We start from the raw sequence: 23,050 nt of genomic DNA, 5'->3' as shown, positions 1-23,050 counted from the left end.
AAACGACCAGAATCGATTGCCTAGTAAATCAAATTCATAGCCTTTTGGGTAGAAGACTTCGAATTCAATGAACCACCAGGGGGAAATGAGGCGACACGTGTCTAAAAGCTTCTGAAAAGTACTATCAATTTGTTTCAGAAACTTTCGGGGTTGTCCTGAGTTTAAGTGCTGGGCTTTGCATTTTCGTGGTCAAGGTAAGATTGTTTTATTTATGTCTCGCACCCAATATGTTCAACGCTTCAACTTGTGTTGTATGTGTGCACTCAAGAGTCGGATATCCACGTGTACCAACCAAATTTGAGGCTTCCTGAATTTGTTGGGTGTATCGCAAGTGGTCATTATGCTAGCTCCTTAAAATGAAAACACGTTCTTTGGATTTTTAAATTGACTCCATATGTAGGATCTGGCGAGATGATGCAGCTTCACAAGCAAACCGCTAAAACGTATAGTTTACGTTCTTTTGTGCGTCTCATCAGGTAGTCTTGATGCAACTATCGTACAACGGCTAGTTTGAATTACTTAAACTAAACTTAGCCATGATCAGCCTGGTCTCAGACTAGACATAACATGGTAAACGTAAATCCCGCGCACTCAAATTAGTGAGCTTGGTATGGTTACATAGGACAGATGGTTACTTAAGGCAAAAAACACACGTAGGATGGTTGGTGTGGGTGAATAGGGCAAACGTCTAGCAACCCAAAGGTTGTGACTTCGTTTCGCATCCCGGACAATTTTAGCTAATTTGCAAATGTTCAACTACTTACTATGTTAGCTAACCCTTAGCCCTAAACTTCACCCTTGAACTCAACTCATAAATTTAACCCTAAACCCTATCTTAGCTAACGTTAGCCAACTAGCTAAAGTTCACGTAGTTAGAATTCATAACATACTTTTTTTGCAAATTCGTGACATATTGAAACCAATTGTAATTCATAACATATCATACGAAATGACTGATGGACATCTACAAATGTGTACATGCCTTACGAAACATATTATTCTAAATGGAGAGTCACTGATGTATGTACAGAATAATACCAAATGCTTTGAGACCAGGTTGAAATGATTGACACAGCAACATAAAAAAATGGAATCTATGAGTATGAGTCTAAAAAGCAGAGTAAGTAAACAAATCAATTGGAATTACACCATCTACAACAATAGCAGATATTGAAAGTCTATTTACTAATGGGCATTTCCATGTAAAGGACCCATGAGCACCAACGTGAAGTTCATAGGAGCATGTTAAATGTGGTTTCAAATGAAAGCTAAGAGTCTATATTTTTGAGAATATAAGGCATATATACATTTTTCAACTATTTTATATCCTAAATGTTAGGAATAAGTAAAAGGAATCTCACATGCTGACTGCGTGCGCAAGCGTTGCAAAATAAATGTACACATACATGTTACTCTGATTCCAAGATGGCGTAGCAGTCAGACGTCTGTCTTGTCCCGTTCCATGTATATATTTTTCTTTGTATATATTTTAAATATTTTTTTAAATCTCAATTTCCATCTACGGACTGAACATACTCTCCTGCAACCCGCCTCACCCAATGTGATACGGATCTGCAATTTTTTACACTTTAGAACCGGAACCCCCATCAGAAGCTAGCCAGCTAACTAGCTAGTAGTTAGCCACTGCTAGCGGTCATCACCGTTAACTCGGACATCAGCCAGCCTCAGCCCGGTCAATTCCTGCCAGTGTGCACAGCGCGATAACAACCCAGAGCATATCGGACTGCTTTTTCTCTACCACATCTCCGGATTCCTACCGCAAGCTCTGAACCTTTACACCGGAACATTGCAGCTAGCTAGCTGCTATCCGAGTGGCTACTCCTGGCTAACGTCTCTGTCCCTAAGCAAGCACCAGTTAGCCTGGAGCTAGCCTGGAGCTAGGCCCGTCTCCCGGCTAGCTGAAGAAGTCCATCATCCAATTCTTGGGCTACAGTACCTATTTTGCCAATACCTGGACCCTTTTACTGCCGACACGGAGCCCCGCCGATCCGTCACGACTGGTCTGCCAAAGTAACCATCCGAGGGGGTTTCAACAGGCTCTTCCATTGCGACGTCCCCCGAAGGCCCATCTGCTAGCCTCGGCCCGCTAGCTGTCTGAATCACCATGTCTCCAGCTCACCTAGCTACTCACTGGACCCTATGATCACTCGGATACACATGCCTCTCCCTAATGTCAATATGCCTTATCTATTGCTTCTTTTGGTTAGTGAAGATTGTCTTATTTCACTGTAGAGCCTCCAGCCCTGCTCAATATGCCTTAGCTAGCCCTATTGTTCCACCCCCCACACATGCGGTGACCTCACCTGGCTTAAATGGTGCCTCTAGAGACAACCTCTATCATCGTCACTCAATGCCTAGGTTTACCTCCACTGTATTCACATCCTACCATACCCATGTCTGTACATTATGCCTTGAATCTATTCTTCCGCGCCCAGAAAACTGCTCCTTTTACTCTCTGTTCCGAACGCACTAGACAATCAGTTCTTATAAAGCCTTTAGCTGTACCCTTATCCTACTCCTCCTCTGTTCCTCTGGTGATATAGAGGTTAACCCAGGCCCTGCAGCCCCTAGCTCCACTCCCATTCTCCAGGTGCTTTCATTTGTTGACTTCTGTAACCGTAAAAGCCTTGGTTTCATGCATGTTATACTCGTTGGCTGGCCTTCACTACATATTCGTTGCCAAACCCACTGGCTCCAGGTCATCTGTAAGTCTTTCTTACGTAAAGCACCGCCTTATCTCCGCTCACTGGTCACCATAACAACACCCACCTGTGGCATGCGCTCCAGCAGGTATATGTCACTGGTCACCCCCAAAGCCAACACTTCCTTTGGCCGCCTTCCAGTTCTCTGCTGCCAATGACTGGAACAAATTACAAAAATCTCTGAAGCTGGAGTCTTATATCTCCCTCTCTAACTTTAAGCATCAGCTGTCAGAGCAGCTTACCGATCACTGTACCTGTGCACAGCCAATCTGTAAATCGTCCACCCAACCTCCTCATCCCCATATTGTTACTTATCCTCTTGCTCCTTTGCACCCCAGTATTTCTACTTCTACATCATCATCTGCACATCTATCACTCCAGTGTTAATGCTAAATTGTAATTATTTCGCCCCCATGGCCAATTTATTGCCTTACCTCCCTACACTTGCACACACTGTACATAGATTTTTTTTTTGTGTTATTAACTGTACGTATGTTTATGTGTAAATCTGTGTTGTTTGTGTCGCACTGCTTTGCTTTATCTTGGCCAGGTCGCAGTTGTAAATGAGAACTTGTTTTCAACTGGCCTACCTGGTTAAATAAAGGTGATAAAAAAAAAAATACAATACACTGTTCGAACTTGGTTCTATTTGTGGTTCTTTATGAGCTGCAAGTCCCGCCTCTCCCCTCTCCTCAAATCAAATTGGCGAGCCTTTAACTGACTGACCAGTTCATTTTCTCTTATTGTGACCTCCCTCTTCACGGTTAGCATGGAGCACTTCTCTTCATCTTTTTGGATCTTCTCCAAGGTCCATTGTGTCAGAGGAACTTCTACGTTCCCAGGAGATTTCAGTGTTGGATGAGTGGTGAGGAAGCGATCCTTACATTCACCAAAAGCACATAGCTTCGATTTCGGGTCACACATACTTGAGTCGACCATGTCCTCAAGGTTTTTGGTGGACTAAAGCCCAAGGCTGTGAAGAGAATTTGCCATGAACTGTAAATTCTCATGGGTTTTGCACTGACAAGTTTCACAGTCAGTGTCATTGGGCGTAACAACCCAAAATGGCCGGAGGCGGCAGAAGGAGGTATAGGACAACTGACCTAGTTCCTCAGACTGGAATTTCCTGTGCAGATTTTTCATTGTGTGGTGGTTTGTTTGCATCATCACGGAGGAAGAAATCGTTAACTTTCCTTTTGATTTCTGTTCTGCTTCCCTTCCTTCCTCGTCAAAAAAGAGCAAAAGGTCCCCTTCCAACTTCGCGCTCTTATTTGAAAAGCCCAACACTGTCTGGGCATACTTCTGCAGTTTACACTTCAGTATATTCACAGAGGTCACTTTTGTAATGATTTGCTTGTTCTTCTGTTTCCTTGCATTTCTGTATTTTGTTTTGATATCTTTAATGAGAGATGTGTGAAAGAGAAGAGCCCTTTTAATAGGTGATGTCACATTCTGATGTCTCAGCAATGCTTTGACTGTTGAACGAGGCGATACGTATGCCTGTTCTCCCATAATCCTTGCATACCTCTTCCTGTATTTTTCATTTTTTTCCTCTCCTTTGCCACTTCTGATTGTAAAATCTCTTTTTGGAGTCTACTGTGTGTTTTCTTCTAATGCGTTCCACTTGCTGGAGTTGCCTAAAACGCATTAAATGCATGGTTAGGATTATAGAGGTAGTGTCAGAGATAGAGTTAAGGATAAGGGTTAGTAGATTAGGGTTATGGGTTGTGGTTAGGGATTATAGTTAGAGTTAGTAGAAAGTTTAGCAACTAATAATCTTAAATGCCTTATTTTAAGCATATTCTAACCTTGAAGGCTGATTTTCAGGACTTTTCGTGATATTGACCCGTGTGAAGTTTGGTATGATTACATAGGACAGATGGCTACTTAAAGCAAAAAACGAAAGTAGGATGGTTGGTCGGTGTGGGTGTATAGGGCAAACGTCTAGCAACCCAAACGTTGTGACTTCGATTCTCGTCATGGGCAATTTTAGCTAATTAGCAAATTATACAACTTACTGTTAGCTAACTCTTCCCCTTAACTTCACCCTTTAACTTAACTCCTAAATTTCACCCTAAACCCTAGCTTAGCTAACGTTAGCCAACCAGCTAAAGTTCACCTAGCTAGAAATCGTAACATACTTTTTTTGCAAATTCGTGACATATTGTACCAATTGTAATTCATAACATATCATACGAAATGACTGATGGACATCTACAAATGTGTACATGCCTTACGAAACATATTATACTAAATGGAGAGTCACTGATGTACGTACAGAATAATACAAAATGCTTTGAGACCAGGTTGAAATGATTGACACAGCAACATAAAAACATGCAACCTATGAGTATGAGTCTAACAAGCGGAATAAATAAACAAATCAATTGGAATTACACCATCTACAACAATACAGCAGATATTGAAAGTCTATTTACTAATGGGCATTTCGATGTTTAAGGACCCATGAGCACCAACATGTGAAGTTCATAGGAGCATGTTAAATGTGGTTTCAAATGAAAGCTACAAGTCTATATTTTTGAGAATTTAAGGCATATATACATTTTTCAACTATTTTCTACCCTAAATGTTAGGAATAGGTTAAAGGGCTCGTACATGCTGACCGCGTGCGCAAGCGTTGCAAAATAAATGTATACATACATGTTATTCAATTATTGCACACACACTGCTCACACGCGTCAACAGGCGTCTGCGTAGCCAGGAACTAAAATAGAATTTGGTTGAATTTGTGATGCTTGATGCACTGCAAGTTCCGCCTTTCCCATCTCCTCATATCAAATTGGTCACATACACGTTTAGCAGATATTATTGTGGGTGTAGTGAAATGCTTGTGTTTCTCGCTCCAACAGTGCAGTAATATCAAACAATTTCACAACAATACACACAAATATAAAGTGAAGGAATGGAATTAAGAATCTATAAATATTTGGACGCGCAATGTCAGAGCAGCATAGACTAAGATACAGTGGAATAGAATACAGTATATACATATGAGATGAGTAATGCAAAATATGTTAACATTATTAAAGTGACTGGTGTTCCATTATTAAAGTGGCCAGTGATTTCAAGTCTATGTATATAGGGCAGCAGCCTCTAATGTGCTAGTGATGGCTCTTTAACAGTCTGATAGTCTTGAGATTGAAAAACAGCTTCTACCTCTTGTTCCCAGCTTTGATGCACCTGTACTGACCTCACCTTCTGGATGATAGCGGGGTGAACAGGCAGTGGCTCGGGTGGTTGTTGTCCTTGATGATCTTTTTGGCCTTCCTGTGACATCTAGTGCTGTAGGTGTCCTGGAGGAGAGGTAGTTTGCCCCCAGTGATGCGTTGGGCAGACCTCACCACCCTCTGGAGAGCCCTGCGGTTGGGGGCGGTGCAGTTGCCATACCAGGCGGTGATACAGGATGCTCTCGATTGTGCATCTGTAAAAGTTTGTGAGTGTTTTAGGTGACAAGCCAAATTTCTTCAGCCTCCTGACGTTGAAGAGGCGCTGTTGAGCCGCCTTCACCACACTGTCTGTGTGAGTAGACCATTTCAGTTTGTCAGTGATGTGTACGCAGAGGAACTTGAAGCTTTCCACCTTCTCCACTGCGGTCCTGTCGATGTGGATAGGGGGGTGCTCCCTCTGCTGTTTCCTGAAGTCCACGATCAGCTCCTTTGTTTTGTTGACGTTGAGTGAGAGGTTATTTTCCTGGCACCACACTTACAGGGCCCTCACCTCCTCCCTGTAGGCTGTCTCGTTGTTGTTGGTAATCAGGCCTACTACTGTTGTCGTCTGCAAACTTGACGATTGAGTTGGAGGCGTGCGTGGCCACGCAGTCATGGGTGAACAGGGAGTACAGGAGGCTGAGCACGCACTAATTGTACAACAATTAAAATATTAATTAGGCCTTAATCTATTGATTTTGCATTATTTGGAATACAAATATGCATCTGTTGGTGACACATACCTTAAAAAAAAAGTTAGGGGAGTGGATCAGAAAACCAGTCAGTATTTGGTGTGACCACCATTTGCCTCATGCAGCGCGACACATCTCCTTCACATAGAGTTGATCAGGCTGTTGATTGTGGCCTGTGAAATATTGTCCCACTCCTCTTCAATGGCGGTGTGAAGTTGCTGGATATTGGAGAGAACTGGAACACGCTTTCGTACACGTCGATCCAGAGCATCCCAAACATGCTGCCTGTCCTCCTGAACGATTAAAATAAAACCTTGATTGTTTGGATGAGGTAGGCCTACAGTCATCTTCAGCAGCCTTGATCAGGTCTTGCGGGGTCTTTCACTTCAAGTTTTGTATTGGTGTGTTGACTTTGCAGGTTCTTCAAGAGATTGGAAGTTGTGTTTCTAGCATTGGAGAGGTGTTTCACACCTGGGCACAGTTTACATTTTGGAGTTCTATTCTTGTCGTTTTCTCCTACCAAATCAAAATAATGTGTGTAACATGAATAACCTATTTCAAACACTTCCGTATAAAGCCTAACCCTAGGCAGCAAGATGCAGCCACTGGTCAACGAGTACTTCCACGCTGGGAAAGTCGAATTGCAGAAGCATCTAAAATATTTTTATCTCCCCACTAAAGGTGTGTGTGTGTAAACATTCTCTCTGTCTCTCGCTGTCTCCCCCCTCCCCCCCGACCAAATCTGAACCAATCATAGACGTCTATGTTTCACAAATTGGGAGAGTACAGTAAAGTTAAAAGACTTTAAGTACGGTTCAGCACAGTACTTTATATATTCAGTAGCGCTATACAAATTAAAGGTATTATTTTTTATAACCATAATTATGCATTTCTGTGTAGCACAGATCAGGGACTAATGATGAAATGCCATTATTGCAGTTCTGTTACTGGGTATAAATCTACTTCACTTACTGTAGTTCATAACCAAAATAGATTTTCTTAAACCCAAGGTGTCATTATAATAGCTGACATCCCATTCTTTCTGCAGACATATTTGAATCTTAATTCTGAGCAGATTTTCAATCGTTTTTTTTTTTAAAACCATGGTCACGTAAATAACTGAGGGAGATTTTACAGAAATTCAGTTACTAAACGTTGCATCTGTTCTTCGAGTAAATGTGTTTTTGTAAAATGTTCAGTGTAAATTGTTAAAAGTATTCATTTAGCATAGAGTTGTATGGTTTGTTAAACTTTGAAATCAGTAGTTTTTGTTTGGCATATATTTTAATGTGAAAAATCTGAAAGTAAGTGCAATTTCTATTCAACATTTTCATTTGGAACAAGGAGTAAAAATATGTGTAGCATGAGCCTATGCATCAACGGTTTTATTGTATAGCCAGCCCATGGCTACTCAAATACTATTTGGGAAGGTCCGGTCACGCAAAAGTCCAGATGGATTTGTCATTTAATTGTGTAGTAACAAAACTCCACCTCGCAACCCATGAAACCCCAAACTGTTCACACCTCTCTTGGCAGATCCATTTTTTTTAAAGCAAATTTCTTGTAATTCTACAAATTTTGCCATGGGGCATAGAGAACCTTTTGACGTTTTTAAAGTGAATTTTCTGCAGTTCATGACCTGTCTTATGTGTTTATATGATAGCTGAGTGTCTCAAAAAAGTCAGTGGGGGCTCTCTGGGGGTTGAGGCCTCAAGGCACGTAAACAGGCCATGATAACTAGCCTACAAGAGTTCAATATGTTAGCCTAACTCACCTACCTAGCTTATATGTTGATCAACTGGACATTTCTGACAGGTTATAAATAGCTCTTGAAGGTCTCAGTTAATGACATAACAGGAAAACTGCCCATACACTCAACAGCATTAAGTTGAAATCATGACTGACTTGAAACTAATCAAATCACGAAAGAGGTTAGTCCTGTATGCCCCTTCCTGTGACAGCAGTAACTTGTCACTTTAAATGTGTGTAAATACCAAACAGAGACAATACCTGGGTCAAACAATTATGGTTTGGGGAAATAAAGTGATGATTTGACTGTTTTTCTCTCTGTAGTGATTTGTCTGTGTACTTAAAAAAGGTATATTCAAGATCATGTTTTTGCTGTCATGAAACACTTTGATCCGGAGTGTGAACTTCATCATCATCCTCTCCTCTATCGACAGAAACATGTCCCCTGCACCAGAATCTCCTCTGGGGTACATCCCTCCGGACGGGGGCTGGGGCTGGGTCGTGGTGTTTGGGGCCTTCATCTCCATTGGCTTCTCGTATGCCTTCCCCAAAGCCCTCACAGTCTTCTTCAAAGACATCCAGCTGATCTTCGGTGCCTCCTACAGCCAGATAGCATGGATCTCCTCCATTATGCTGGCAGCCATGTATGCCGGTGGTGAGTAGGCATGCATGTAATCAAGCAGCTTTGAGCCAGCATCAAGTCACATGAGGACCACAATGCACAGATTGTATTAAGGGATGCATGTCTTGTATGGAGCTTTGCAGTTGCTTGTTTTTTCATCCCCAAATTGTAGGCCTGTGTCTTGCATGTGAGGACTGAGTGTAGTAGCTGGAACTAATCAAGAAGAATGAGTACTACTGTGTTCAAATGACTATGACAGCCTAAGAAGTGAAGTCTTTTTGCAGTCATCAGACTTCTCTAAAATTAGATGTTATTATCCCTGAATAATACATACAGTGGGGAGAACAAGTATTTGATACACTGCCGATTTTGCAGGTTTTCCTACTTACAAAGCATGTAGAGGTTTGTAATTTTTATCATTGGTACACTTCAACTGTGAGAGACGGAATCTAAAACAAAAATCCAGAAAATCACATTGTATGATTTTTAAGTTTCTTGTTCTCCCCACTGTATGTTTGTAGTTTATTTAGTCACCATTCTGTATACTTCTGCCCCTCTTTGGACACTGTGTTAACTAACCTCCAGCCGAGCTTCAATGCCATACAACTCTCCTTCCGTGGCCTCCAACTGCTCTTAAACGCAAGTAAAACTAAATGCATGCTATTCAATCGATCACTGCCCGCACCTGCTCGCCCATCCAGCATCACTACTCTGGACGGCTCTGACTTAGAATACGTGGACAACTACAAATACCTGGGTGTCTGGTTAGACTGTAAACTCTCCTTCCAGTCTCACATTAAGCATCTCCAATCCATAATTAAACCTAGAATCGGCTTCCTATTTCGCAACAAAGCATCCTTCACTCATGCTGCCAAACATACCCTCGTAAAACTGACCATCCTACCAATCCTCAACTTCGGTGATGTCATCTATAAAATAGCCTCCAACACTCTACTCAACAAACTGGATGCAGTCTATCACAGTGCCATCCGTTTTGTCACCAAAGCCCCAAACACTACCCACCGTTGCAACCTGTACGTTCTCGTTGGTTGGCCCTCGCTTCATACTCGTCGCCAAACCCACTGGCTACAGGTCATCTACAAGTCTCTGCTAGGTAAAGCTTCACCTTATCTCAGCTCACTGGTCACCATAGCAGCACCCACTCGTAGCACGCGCTCCAGCAGGTATATCTCACTGGTCACCCCCAAAGCCAATTCCTCCTTTGGTCGTCTTTCCTTCCAGTTCTCTGCTGCCAATGACTGGAACGAACTGCAAAAATCTCTGAAGCTGGAGACTCATGTCTCCCTCACTAGCTTTAAGCACCAGCTGTCAGAGCAGCTCACAGATCACTGCACCTGTACATAGCCCATCTATCTACCTACCTCATCCCCATACTGTATTTATTTATCTTGCTCCTTTGCACCCCAGTATCTCTACTTGCACATTCATCTTCTGCACATCTACCATTTGTGTTTTAATTGCTATATTGTAATTACTTCGCCACCATGGCCTATTTATTGCCTTAACTTACCTCATTTGCACTCACTGTATAGACTTTTTGTTTTCTTTTGTTCTACTGTATTATTGACTGTATGTTTTGTTTATTCCATGTGTAACTCTGTGTTGTTGTATGTGTCGAATTGCTATGCTTTTTGCAAATGAGAACTTGTTCTCAACTAGCCTACCTGGTTAAATAAAGGTGATATATATATATATATATATATATATATATATATATATATATATATATATTTTTTAATACATTTAGTAAGTCTACTAGTTGAAGAAAAGACAGTAGTAGGCTATTTGAGATGAAAGCCAACCAATTGCAACCGACTTTATCATGCTGATAGAGTAAGCATAGAATAAGAAGCTTGCTGTCTTCCTTTACTCTAATGAGCTTTGACAAAGCAACCTCTCATTTTGGAAACCCGTAAATATATTGAATTAAAGAAACTCGTTGACCAGTGGCTGCATCTTGCTGCCTAGGGTTAGGCTTTATATGGAAGGGTTTGGCATAGGTTATTCATGTGATTTTACACCTGACACGAATTTGGGTATTTAAACAAAGCCACTCTTTCACTTATGAATGGGGCCGTGAGGCGGCGGGGGATTCACCCTGGGGCATGTTCAGTTGGCCATCATGAGTGTTGATCCAGGGCACAAGTATATAGACTGTCTGTCAGTTGAAAACGTTGTTTTTTGTTTTGTTTACCCTTGCTCTGTTTGCATGAGCATTTATACTCACAATTGTCAGTCTGTGCCGCAAGCCTTGATGGGACCTGGTGTGATGAATGACCAACATGAGTGTTGCATGTCACAATAAGAAAAAACTACCGTCTTAGAAATCACTGTTGTTACTCAACGCCTGGGCCTGAATTTATTAACGATAAGGCACCTTACATGACTCATTAGATGACACTGAGATATTATAATAGAATGATCCAATTGAAGTTTGAGATAAATCAATCAGTGGCTGCAAGGTTAAAAGATGACAGAGCGCCTGACTCACCTGCAGTCACCAGCACAGAGAATCCTGTGAAGTATTCCTGTTCTCAGTGGCGGAGGCACATGGCTTTATCATATTGTCCTTGGCTCAGCTTTTGCAATGTCACCCAGTTGAAAAAAGACAAGGAGAATATATCAGTCATGGGTTCAGCACATTTGGGCATTGCACCAAGTCCCTATGGGACAAACGTGACAGCATTTCAGGGAACCTATGACTTAGGGAGCCAGAGTGATAAAGTTATAATGGGAGAGAAAATTGTGATGTCTGGGATGTAACCCCAAAGTAACACAGGAACTGGGAGGATGTGATCTATGCAATACATACCACTAGTCCCTATCCTCACTGGGGTTTGCTAGGCTGGATGAATCTGTTCTAGCAAGGGCACTGCTCAGATTACATGTCTTTTTTTTTATAATCCAGAAATTATTGCGGTATGTTGTAGATTGGTACATGCACAAGTGTATTTTTTATATCTATGCTGCCACTACTAAACATTGCATTTTTCAACAATGAAAAGAGGGAAAAAAATACTAGATATGGTGTACTTCTGCTGGACCTGTGGGAGGGGATGAGAAGCATGGTTTGATTAAAAAACAAAGGGAAATAAAATGAGAATTTGATTTATTCTTTGAACCTGTGTAGCGTACAGCTGCTTTTACATGAAGTATTACGCCAAGGTCATTGTCAGAAAATACAGTGCATTTGGAAAGTATTCAGTCCCCTTGACCTTTCCCACATTTTGTTACGTTACAGCCTTATTCTGAAATGGATTTAAAAATAAATGTCCCTCATCAATCTCCACACAATACCCTATAATGACAAAGCTAAAATAGGTTTTTAGAATTTATTGCAAATTTATTAAAAATAAAAAACATACCTTTACAGAGGTATTCAGACCATTTGCAATGACACTCGAAATTGAGCTCCAGTGCATCCTGTTTCCATTGATCATCCTTGAGATGTTTCTACAAATGTGGTAAATTCAATTGATTGGACATGATATGAAAAGGCACACACCTGTCTATATAAGTGCACACCGTTGACAGTACATGTCAAAGCAAAAACCAAGCCATGAGGTCGAAGGAATTGTCTGTAGAGCTCCGAGACAGGATTGTGTCAAGGCACAGATCCGGGGAACAGTACCAAAACATTTCTACAGCATTGAAGGTCCCCAAGAACACAGTGGCCTCCATCATTCTTAAATGGAAGAAGTTGTGAACCACCAAGACTTCCTAGAGCTGGCCGCCCATCCAAATTGAGCAATCGGGAGAAGGGCCTTGGTCAGGGAGGTGACCAAGAACCCGATGGTCACTCTAACAGAGCTCCAGAGTTCCTCTGTGGAGATGGGAGAACCTTCCAGAAGGACAACCATCTCTGCAACACTCCACCAATCAGGTCTTTATGGTAGAGTGGCCAGACTGAAGCCCCTCCTCAGTAAAAGACACATGAAAGCCTGCTTGGAGTTTGCCAAAATACACCTAAAGGACTCTCAGACCATGAGAAACAAGATTATCTGGTCTGAATTTGGCTTGAATTCCAAGCATCACGTCTGGAGGAAACCTGGCACCATCCCTACAGTGAAGCATGGTGGTGGCAGCATCAGGCTGTGGGGATGTTTTTTCTGCGGCTGGGACTGGTAGACTAGTCAGGATCGAGGGAAAGATGAACGGAGCAAAGTACAGAGAGATCCTTGATGAATACCCGCTCCAGAGCACTCAGGACCTCAGACTGGGGTGAAGGTTCACCTTCCAACAGGACAATGACCCTAAGCACACAGCCAAGACAACGCAGGTGTGGCTTCGGGACAAGTCTCTGAATGTCCTTGAGTGGCCCAGCCAGAGCCCGGACTTGAACTGGATCGAACATCTATGGAGAGACCTAAAAATAGCTGTGCAGCGACATTCCCAATCCAACCTGCCAGAGCTTGAAGATCTGCAGAGAAGAATGGGAGAAACTCCCCAAATACAGGTGTGCCAAGCTTGTAGCGTCATACCCAAGAAGACTCGATGCTGTAATCGCTGCCAAAGGTGCTTCAACAAAGTACTGAGTAAAGGGTCTGAATACTTATGTAAAAGTGATATTTAAGTTTTTTTATTTGTAATGAATTTTAAAAATTGTCTAACTGTTTTGCTTTGTCATTATTGGGTATTGTGTGTAGATTGATGAGGGGGAAAAAACGATTTAATACATTTTTGAATAAGCCTGTAACGTTACAAACTGTGCATAAGGTCAAGTGGTCTCAATACTTTCCGAATGCACTGTATACTAGATGTGATAAAATATATATATATCTTTTTTTTGTTTGCATAAATCACGAGCTATGTAAGTAAACAACAATTATTTAAAATGTGTTCTTTTAACACGTAATCTATTTTGGAGAATGGTTACAGAGTGGTAAAAATAACACCATTATTTTATTCAGATTAATCATCAGTCGTAAACTTGCGATTGAAATAGCCTCTGTCTGCCAAACTAATCCGCTTATTTTTTTACTAGGAATTTTCAATTATCACTCTCCTTGCAGATTGTCATTCTAGCACTGACTAGAAAGGCAGCTTGTTGAGATTTCAATAATCGTGGCAGCCTACATATTTTCTTGATTGATGCTCCCTCTTTTTTTATTTTATTTAATGAATTGCGGGGAATGATTTAGCGTTGTGTGATGCTAAAGGACTGTTCTACGTGTTCTCTGTGGCAGGGTTATGAATGAAGGATAAAGAGAGACCGAATATAGAAGGCTCTTTAATTACTGATTGATCACTCACACTAGCTGTTTTTGCGGGAACATTGTCAGGAGAAATGCTCATGAGTCACTGGCTTGCTTTGCTTATGTAGATAAGATAACTATTTAGAACATCAGATACCCCTTCACGCCCTTTTAGACATGAGTTACTATATATGAATATTTGACCGGCAGTGCGTTAGGGGTAATGAATAGGGATGAAGGGTTAGGTTTTGGTAGAGTTGTCAACTGCCTATCCATGACCTCAATGCTGTATGAACCTAAGACCGACACGTTCTCTCCCCTTCTCCTCTCTACTCTCTCACTCTTTTCCTTTGCAGGACCTATCAGCAGTATTCTGGTGAATCGCTATGGAAGCCGGCCTGTGGTCATAGCTGGTGGAGTGATGTGTGGCGTTGCTATGGTAACTGCTTCTTTCGGCAATACCATTACGCATTTGTACATATGCGTAGGAATCATTGGAGGTACCCACTCTTTTCATACGTTTGATTGACGTGGATTGTTTTGTGATTTTATGTTTATGTGTGCGCCAAATCATACTCAACAGAAACAAAAATCACTTGTTTTTAACTGAATTTAATAATAATTTCTGTAGGCCTAATTCACAAGTTTAATGTATGCTCTAAATGTGTGAACCTAAATAATTCTAATTGTTGGTCCTATTGAAGATAATGTAGTTGATTAATTATACCTAAAACACACCGTTAGATATAAGGGTTCAGGAAAGACATCTGGGACGATGTGCTGTGTAAATGAACCAGTCTCGACACGGGCTTAGACTTGTTTACCCTGCTGATAGACCAGCCAGGCGGTGCTCCTATGAGGCTACACATCCTCTCTGGGTGGCCCTGGTCTCCCTGGCTGGGCTGGGCTGGCGTGCTGTCTGTCTGGGTTCAGGCCGGGGAGTGGCCGGTGCACTGGGGGGGGGGGGGGGGCAGCAGCGCAGGTGTAATTAGAATGGTGCCATTCTGGTTCCAGGAGAGCACGGTTTACCAGGGCCCCCTGTTCTCTCCCACAGGCTCCCGTCCTGGCTCCCTCATGGTAGTGGCTGCCAACCGCCACCCAGCGAGACTCATTAACCAGCCACTGAGCTGCAGGCCTGGAGGATTAATAGAGGGAGGAGGGATTTGTGTTGTGTTCTATCCTCTCCTCATTGCCCTGGCCCACTGAGACACACTAGGCTAAGACACACATCCCTCTCTCACATACACGTACAGTGCCTTCAGAAAGTATTTACACCCCATTGACTTTTTCAAAATATTGTTGTGTTACAGCGTACACACAATACCTCATAATGTTAAAGTGGAATTATGTTTTCAGAAATGTTTACAAATTTCAAAAATTCAATTGTGTCTTGAGGCAATAAGTATTCAACCCCTTTGTTATGGCAGCCTAAATAAGTTCATGAGTAAACATTTGCTTAACAAGTCACAAAATAAGTTGCATGGACTAATTCTGTGTGCAATAAGAGTGTTTAACATGATTTTTGAAGGACTACCTCATCTCTGTACCCCACACATACAAAGTGAAGTTATTCATTACACTTTGGATGGTGAATCGATACACCCAGTCACTACAAAGATACAGGCGTCCTTCCTAAATCAGTTGCTGGAGAAGAACGAAACCTCTCAGGCATTTCACCATGGGATCAACAACACTGTAGTTACTCAAGAATACTAAACTAAATGACAGTGAACAGAAGGAAGCCTGCACAGAATTCAAATATTCCAAAACATCCTTCCTGTTTGCAATAAGGCACTAAAGTAAAACTGCAAAAAAATGTGGCAAAGAAATGTACTTTTTGTCCAGAATACAAAGTGTTTGGGGCAAATCCAACACTTCACTGAGTACCACTCTTCATATTTTAAAGTATGGTGATGGCTACATCATGTTATGGGTATGCTTGTCATCAGCAAGGACAAGGGAGTTTTTTTAGGATACAAAAAAAAAGGAAATAGAGCTTAGCACCGGCAAGATCCTAGAGGAAATCCTGGTTCAGTCTGCTTTCCAACAGACACTGGGAGACATTCACCTTTCAGCAGGACAATAACCTAAAACACAAGACAAAATATACACTGGAGTTGCTTACCAAGATTATTATTATTATTATATATTTTTCTACCTTAATTTAACCAGGAAGGGCTCATTGAGATCCTGGTCCTGGCCAAGATAGGCAGCACCAAGTCATTACACCATTACAGACTGACAACATGAAAAACTACACGTAATCTAGTAAAAACCATAGAAGTCACAGGAGTGTAACGAAATCATAAAACAGCAAATTAAAAACATTGACAGTCAAGTTTAAAACTATTTTGTAAGGAGTTCCATAAAAGCCCTTTTACCAAATTCAGTTTGGACATTTGGAACAGTTAGCAGGATAAAGTCTTGCGAACGAAGAGAGTACCCACCTCATTTCTGAAGAATAAAAATGGCCAAATAAAATGGTAATAAACCCAAAATGGCTTTGTAAATAAAGGTATACCAGTGACTGAGCCTACGAGTGACTAGAGAAGATCAGCCAACCCTGGAATATAAGGGAGTGACTAGAGAATGCCAGCCAACCCTGGTATATAAGGTGCAGTGGTGCATAACAGGTTTTGCAGTTTTAAAATACATCTCAATGCTCCATCATAAAGGGTGTCAGTTGATCTCAAACACTGAGCAGAAGCATTCATATATAAAATATCACTATTGAATGTTCCTGAGTGGCCTTTTTTTGACTTAAATCTGCTTAAAAATCTATGGCAAGACTGGAAAATGTATGTCTAGCAATGATCAATAACCAACTTGACAGAGCTTAAAGATAAAAATATGTGCAAATATTGTACAATCCAGGTGTGCAAAGTTCTTACACAGAAATACTCACAGCTGTAATTGCTGTCAATGGTGATTCTAACATGTTTTGACTCAGGGGTGTAAATACTTATGTCAATTATATATTATTTCTGTATGCAACAGCCAGTTAAGTTGAAGAGATTTTCTCCCTCTGTACCATCTCAAAGAGACAAATAACAAATACAACGAGTATTTATTTCTAATCATTGTACTTTAAAGAGCATCCCAATTCAATCAAGTTGAAACAGAGATAATTGTTGACCAAAACTCTTAAAACAATGAAGATGAAAACTAATCAAAATCCCCTGTGGAGCTGGGATATCTACCTTGCATGAAGTCTTGTGTTAGCATGTACTTTTCAATCAAGGAAGAATGCATACTGAGAACTATTTATATCTGTGAACTAAAATAAGGCTTTGGAAGTTGTGTAGCTCAGTGGGCATTGTTCAGTGGGGGATTGTGAGCAGCAGACATTTAGCAGTCGTTAGAATGATGGAATGGTTCAGTCGAGGTTGCTACCTGGAGCTCTTCATCTTAAAGTGGAGACTCATTTAGAGAATAAGATGCTCATTTACAGGCTGAAATGTTACTAAATTGGATTTTGGGGAAAGGAGGTGGTAGTGAATGAATTACCTGGAGTCTCTAATTTGCCATTAAAATGTAGAAAAAAAATCAGAAAATGTTCCAGCTTCCTTAAATGAGATTTTAGTTGGCAATGTGAAATGAGATGGAACCTTAATGTGCACAAAGTAGAATGGTCTTAATTTAATCCTGTAGTACCAGTCGTTTTAAATTGTATCCTCTGAAAATGTGACATGTGAACGTAACTACTCTCCTCTCTTGTATTTTCTGCAGGGTTTGGACTCTCCTTTAACCTCCAGCCGTCCCTCACCATTATTGGGAAGTACTTCCAGGTCAAGAGGCCATTAGCCAATGGGCTGGCCATGGCAGGAAGTCCAGTCTTCCTCTGTACCTTAGCACCTCTCAACCAGTTCCTGTTTAACCACTTTGGCTGGAGGGGCAGTTTCTTCATCCTGGGAGCTCTGCTGCTCAACTGCTGTGTTGCCGGCTCTCTCATGAGGCCCATTTGTCCAAAGCCAACTGGAGACCAACTCAAGCAGACAAACGGATTCCTGAAGAAACATCCCACGGACCAGTCTGAGGCCCAGGTGAATGGACACAACACACAGCTTGAGAAAGGCTGTATGGAAAACTTCAACAGGTTTCTGGACCTCTCACTCTTCAAGCACAGGGGCTTTCTGATCTACATCTTAGGGAACACAATGATGTTCTTTGGTTTCTTCGCCCCTGTAGTGTTCCTAGCCCCGTACGCCCGGAGCCATGGCTTTGATGAGTACTCCTCCGCCTTCCTCCTCTCCATCATGGGCTTTGTGGACATGTTTGCCAGGCCGGGGACTGGGCTGATAGCTAACACTAAGTGGATCAGGCCCAGGATCCAGTACTTCTTCAGCTTTGCCATCATTTATAATGGTATGTGCCACCTGTTGTGCCCCTTGGCCAGCGGGTACTGGGGGCTGGCGGCCTACTCAGTGTTCTTTGGCATAGCGTTTGGCATGGTGTGTGCCCTGCTGTTTGAGACACTCATGGACCTGGTGGGGCCTCAGCGGTTCTCCAGTGCAGTGGGACTGGCCACCATCATTGAGTGCGGCCCCGTGCTCCTGGGACCACCTATAGGAGGTAAGCCTACACACTGAACACAGCCCACAGTCCCCCTCCTTCTCCAAAGTCAATACACATACAGCTCATAGACAGCTAACAGCTTTAGCCAACAGAACCTATTGATAAAAGGACAAGCACTATTTAACTAGTCACCATTCTCCCTCCAGTTCCTCTAAGATCACCTCTCCATTGTCATTCAGTACATGGCTGTCAGTACTATCCCAGCATTACACATGCACTTGAGAGAAGGAGAAGTCCTACTTTAGAAGACGTTGGGTAAAAAAATGTTTTTTATTTGAAGCAGAAAAAGCAGCTAGTTGGTTGTTGCTCTCTTTCTCACTCTGCTCCTCTGTCACGGCCGTACGCTGCATGCTGTATGGTGGTGGAGTGGAGCCCAACTTCTTTCCAGGGTGTCATTATTGTAAGACATTCCAGTAGAATTGGATTATCATCGGTGAGCAGGGCGGCCTGGAGCACACGGCCCTCCTAGAGAAAAGCAGTAATTGGTCACGGTTATTTACTGCTGTAAATAAGCCGGGCTGCTCCGGCTTTCAGGGCACGCCCGCTAGAGGATTCATCCTCCACGCAAATTATGGAACATTTTTCGGAGCTAAGAAGCCGTAAGGGTAATGACGGTCTCTCTGCGACTCTTTCGCTGTCTATTTTCCCTTCTCTCTTTACCAGGTCCCCTCGGCCTAGAGTACAAGGCCATTAGACCTCTACTATCACTGGCTGCAAACAGAAGCTTGGAGAGTTAGTTATTGGAGTTACAGAAACCTTTGACCATTACAGTGTTCCCAACTTAATTTGATTAGCTGACGATACGTTCATGGAAAATTAAAAATGCACTGTAAGCGATTGACTCTAACCCCAAATCCTAATTAGCAAGCACAATCTAGTACACTTTACTATTAAAACAATGTCATAGATCTCTCTCTGGTTCTAAGGTTTCAGAGGAGGCATTTCCACATAATAGCTTACTACTGATTAGGAATCATTGTGTAAGGTTATTCTGACAGGACCATTTGCTTTCATGCTTTTTTTTGTGTGTTATCAAAAAGGGATAGTTCTCCCCCCATATTTCCCTGAAATTGCCAGGGATAGAACAACTTTTCAAAACGTGATCTTCTACAGTCAACTTTGATGTTTAGCACAGAGAAGAACTAACAATGTTAACATTCTCTGCTCAGCCCAAACTGTTAAATAACACATTTCCATGGAAGTGAACTTGCTTATGGTCTTTGAACCACCTGTGGGCTTCCTCTGACATAATACAAATGTTCTCCTCATGGAGTCCCTCTCATTTCAGTCTCTGAAATGGTAGAACACGCTTCTCTTCCCCAGACAAACTGGTGTTCTGCCTAGTCCATTGCCAGGTGTCAGTGTGCAGCGGTAGGATGGAGTCAGGCACAGGACACAGAACTGAGTAAAAGATGTACTTTACTCAAAGAAACAACAATAATTTCCAGGCAGGGAAAAACACACCAGCGCACAGAAGTCTAGAACATTAAACAACAAACAAACACGCACAAAACCATGTGGGAACCAGAGGGTTAAATAGGGAATAAATTCTAACGTAATGGGAACCAGGTGTGTACAATCAAGACAAAACAAATGGAAAAAGAAACGTAGATCGGTGGCAGCTAGAAAGCTGGTGACATCGAACGCCACCCGAACGAGGAGAGGCACCAACTTCAGCGGAAGTTGTGACATCCATAGAGATCCTATGGTCTTGTCTGGCAGGTAAAAGTAGGATCCCATTTGTTGTCATTCCTAATATCCCTCTCATCTACAGAGTTTTAAGGAGGTGTAAATGTATAGCTCTCCTGGTTGTTTTGTGCGACCCCGTTCTGAGGTGCTCTTTTAATGGAGGTAAATGCAACTCTGCATGTTGAGCATTCTTCTCCAGAGGGCAGAGTCTTTACGTTTCCCATTACAAGTCTCCTCGTTACGGCCAGCCTCATCGTGCTGCGCCGTGCCTCTGTCCTAACCTGGGGGTCAGCCTAATTAGGAGGAAGTGATGTAATTGGTGTAATTATCCTTTTGCTTTCTGTGTTTAATGGAATCTCAGTTCAGACTTCACTTCACTCATCGGACTCCCGTAACTTGGCCATAATGAAGCCATGAATATGCATTTAGAAAAGAGGTGACTATGCCAGATGGACTTAATTACCGTTCAGCCAATCAAGGGCTGCCTTAATTAGGGTGACGGTTATCTGCATATGCCCACAGGACAGAACACCCTCAATCAGACCATGGCCCTGATGCTGATTTATACTGGACCATGGGCAAAGTGAACCCCCCCCCCCCCACACACACACACGAGAGATAAATGAATGGCCCCGTCCATATCAGCTTTATTGAAAATTGACTCATTAAGAACAGTCTTTTAATTGGTTTACCTAACCTGAAAACTGCCCCTCCATTTAACAACCCAACTTTGTGTTTATGTATAGTGGGTGTTTAGTGTTGTTGATTATGTCAGACTCAGTAATTGACCATTAGTAACTGAAGTTTGCTGGACATCAGTCCATTACAGGTAAATACTCTTATAAAAGTTTGAAATGCAGAGGGCAATCAAATGCAATGTCTCCTTGCACAAACACATGGAAGTTAGATAAGATGCATAAAAAGTATGTGGGTAAATCATGTTGTGGTGCTCAGCTGTAAAAACTTTCTAAATGTATTCATTGTGATTGAATTAGTTAATGACTGTAAACTCCCCATAAAATAGCTTGGGATAGTACAGCTTGGGATAGTACAGCTTGGGATAGTACAGCTTGGGATAGTACAGCGTTGTCACAGATGATCTTCACCTTCGTTAGTCAATTTAGCAGATCCGACAAACAGCTGACATGCATAACCCTGCAGAGTGTTATACAGTATACACAGACGGAGGGGTGGACTGACAGATAATTAGATACACACTGTGGAGGCTGAGTGAGATGGGGAGGACTGCAGAACGATCCAGGGGAGGATGGAGGCTCAAAAAGCTTATGGTTCCAATCTGATATAAACTACGTTTGTCACTTTTCTTCCTCTGAAGCGAGCTAGTTTTTGATCGTTTTCAGAATGGGCATGGCCACACTCCTGATTCGTTCTTGTGCAGCAGACAAAATTGCCTTCCCAGAGAGCAGTGTGGAGCGTGGCCAGGTGTAATGGCTCCATGTTATTTCCTGCATGTCTCCAGTAGGATCGTCCTATCTTCTTCTCTACAGAACAGAGTTTGAAAAGCACATTAAACCATACCCATGTTACACCTCCTGATTCACCTCGTGGAGCGAGATGGGGAAAGGCTTCCCTAAACCCATAACAACCTGTTGATGGAAAGATACTATAAGCAGGGGGGATTTTTGTGGCGATCTTGTCTAACTATACTTTCTATAACTGAACTTTTGATCGGAAAAAGGGAACAGAGACTTTGTTTAACCTTCCGTAACATTTCTGCTCCCCTGCAGGAGCCTTGGTGGACACCTTTGGTGACTACAAGTACCTGTACCTCATGTGTGGAGCGGTGATGGTGTTCGCAGGACTCTTCCTTTTTGTTATGAACGTCTACAACTACAGGATGCTGGAGCGGGAGAGGAGGCAGGAGGAGGGAGAGGTGAAGGAGGGCTGTGAGAGGCAGGACCAGGAGCAGGGTATGTGGCTGTGTGAGAGGGAAGAGGCTTCCTCCGAGGAAAGAGCAGAAGAGCCTGAGTCTACGAAGCAACAAGACACCCAGGGAGACTAAAACACGCTATCCATCACACCAGTGTTTACAAGCACACTATATTGATTTCAGTACATCAATGTATAGGCCCATCTCATATCCCCTCCACCACCCACACATACACACACATCCTATTTTATTCTGTTGTTTATGTTGGTTCCTGTTAATGTGTTAACTCTACTCCTAACCTTGGTGGAGTACACGCCTGTAGCTGTTTCACCATGCTGACAAAGGCTGTTTGGAGAGAACTACTTCTGACTGTATGAGATCAAATAGCAGTGTAATCCTTTCTGGAACGTTATTTATTTGAGCAGCCAGGTGTGCCACTCCCCTGAGCAGTCCCAGCTAGTATCCAGTTTCTCGTGGTCAGGGACAACTCCAGGCTCTAGTAATTCATTCTAAACAAAGAACACCTAATAAATCTATGTAAAGTTACATCGAGTGTTACTCTGTGAATTATGACCGTTAAATACATACTTGATATCAATAATGAAACTGTGAACAAACATTTGCAGTTGAGAGGTTTGTCACACCCATAATGAGGATATAATATTT

General features: G+C 42.2%; 1 protein-coding gene across 1 annotated transcript; it reads left to right on the top strand.

Annotated features, from left to right (window-relative positions):
- The first annotated feature begins 62 nt into the window (after nucleotides 1-62).
- On the top strand, nucleotides 63-23,050 carry LOC106583034 (monocarboxylate transporter 2). The gene is made up of 5 exons (XM_014166788.3): nucleotides 63-194; nucleotides 8,826-9,046; nucleotides 14,586-14,729; nucleotides 17,959-18,801; nucleotides 22,242-23,050. Exons 2-5 carry the CDS (start codon nucleotides 8,830-8,832, stop codon nucleotides 22,514-22,516), a joined length of 1,479 nt encoding a protein of 492 aa, XP_014022263.1. The 5' UTR covers nucleotides 63-194; nucleotides 8,826-8,829; the 3' UTR covers nucleotides 22,517-23,050.

Source organism: Salmo salar, chromosome 22 (genome assembly GCF_965601325.2).
Source record: "Salmo salar chromosome 22, fSalSal1, whole genome shotgun sequence".
NCBI classification, from domain to species: domain Eukaryota; kingdom Metazoa; phylum Chordata; class Actinopteri; order Salmoniformes; family Salmonidae; genus Salmo; species Salmo salar.
Note: the sequence above shows the minus strand (reverse complement) of the source record. Positions and strands in the feature narration are given on the sequence as shown.

Bases quoted from the DNA above. Each gene is read 5' to 3' on its own strand.
- LOC106583034 (XM_014166788.3), top strand. From the start codon at position 8,830: ATGTCCCCTGCACCAGAATCTCCTCTGGGGTACATCCCTCCGGACGGG. The intron at 9,047-14,585 runs GTGAGTAGGCAT...TTTCCTTTGCAG, and splicing joins GGCAGCCATGTATGCCGGTG to GACCTATCAGCAGTATTCTG. The intron at 14,730-17,958 runs GTACCCACTCTT...TATTTTCTGCAG, and splicing joins ATGCGTAGGAATCATTGGAG to GGTTTGGACTCTCCTTTAAC.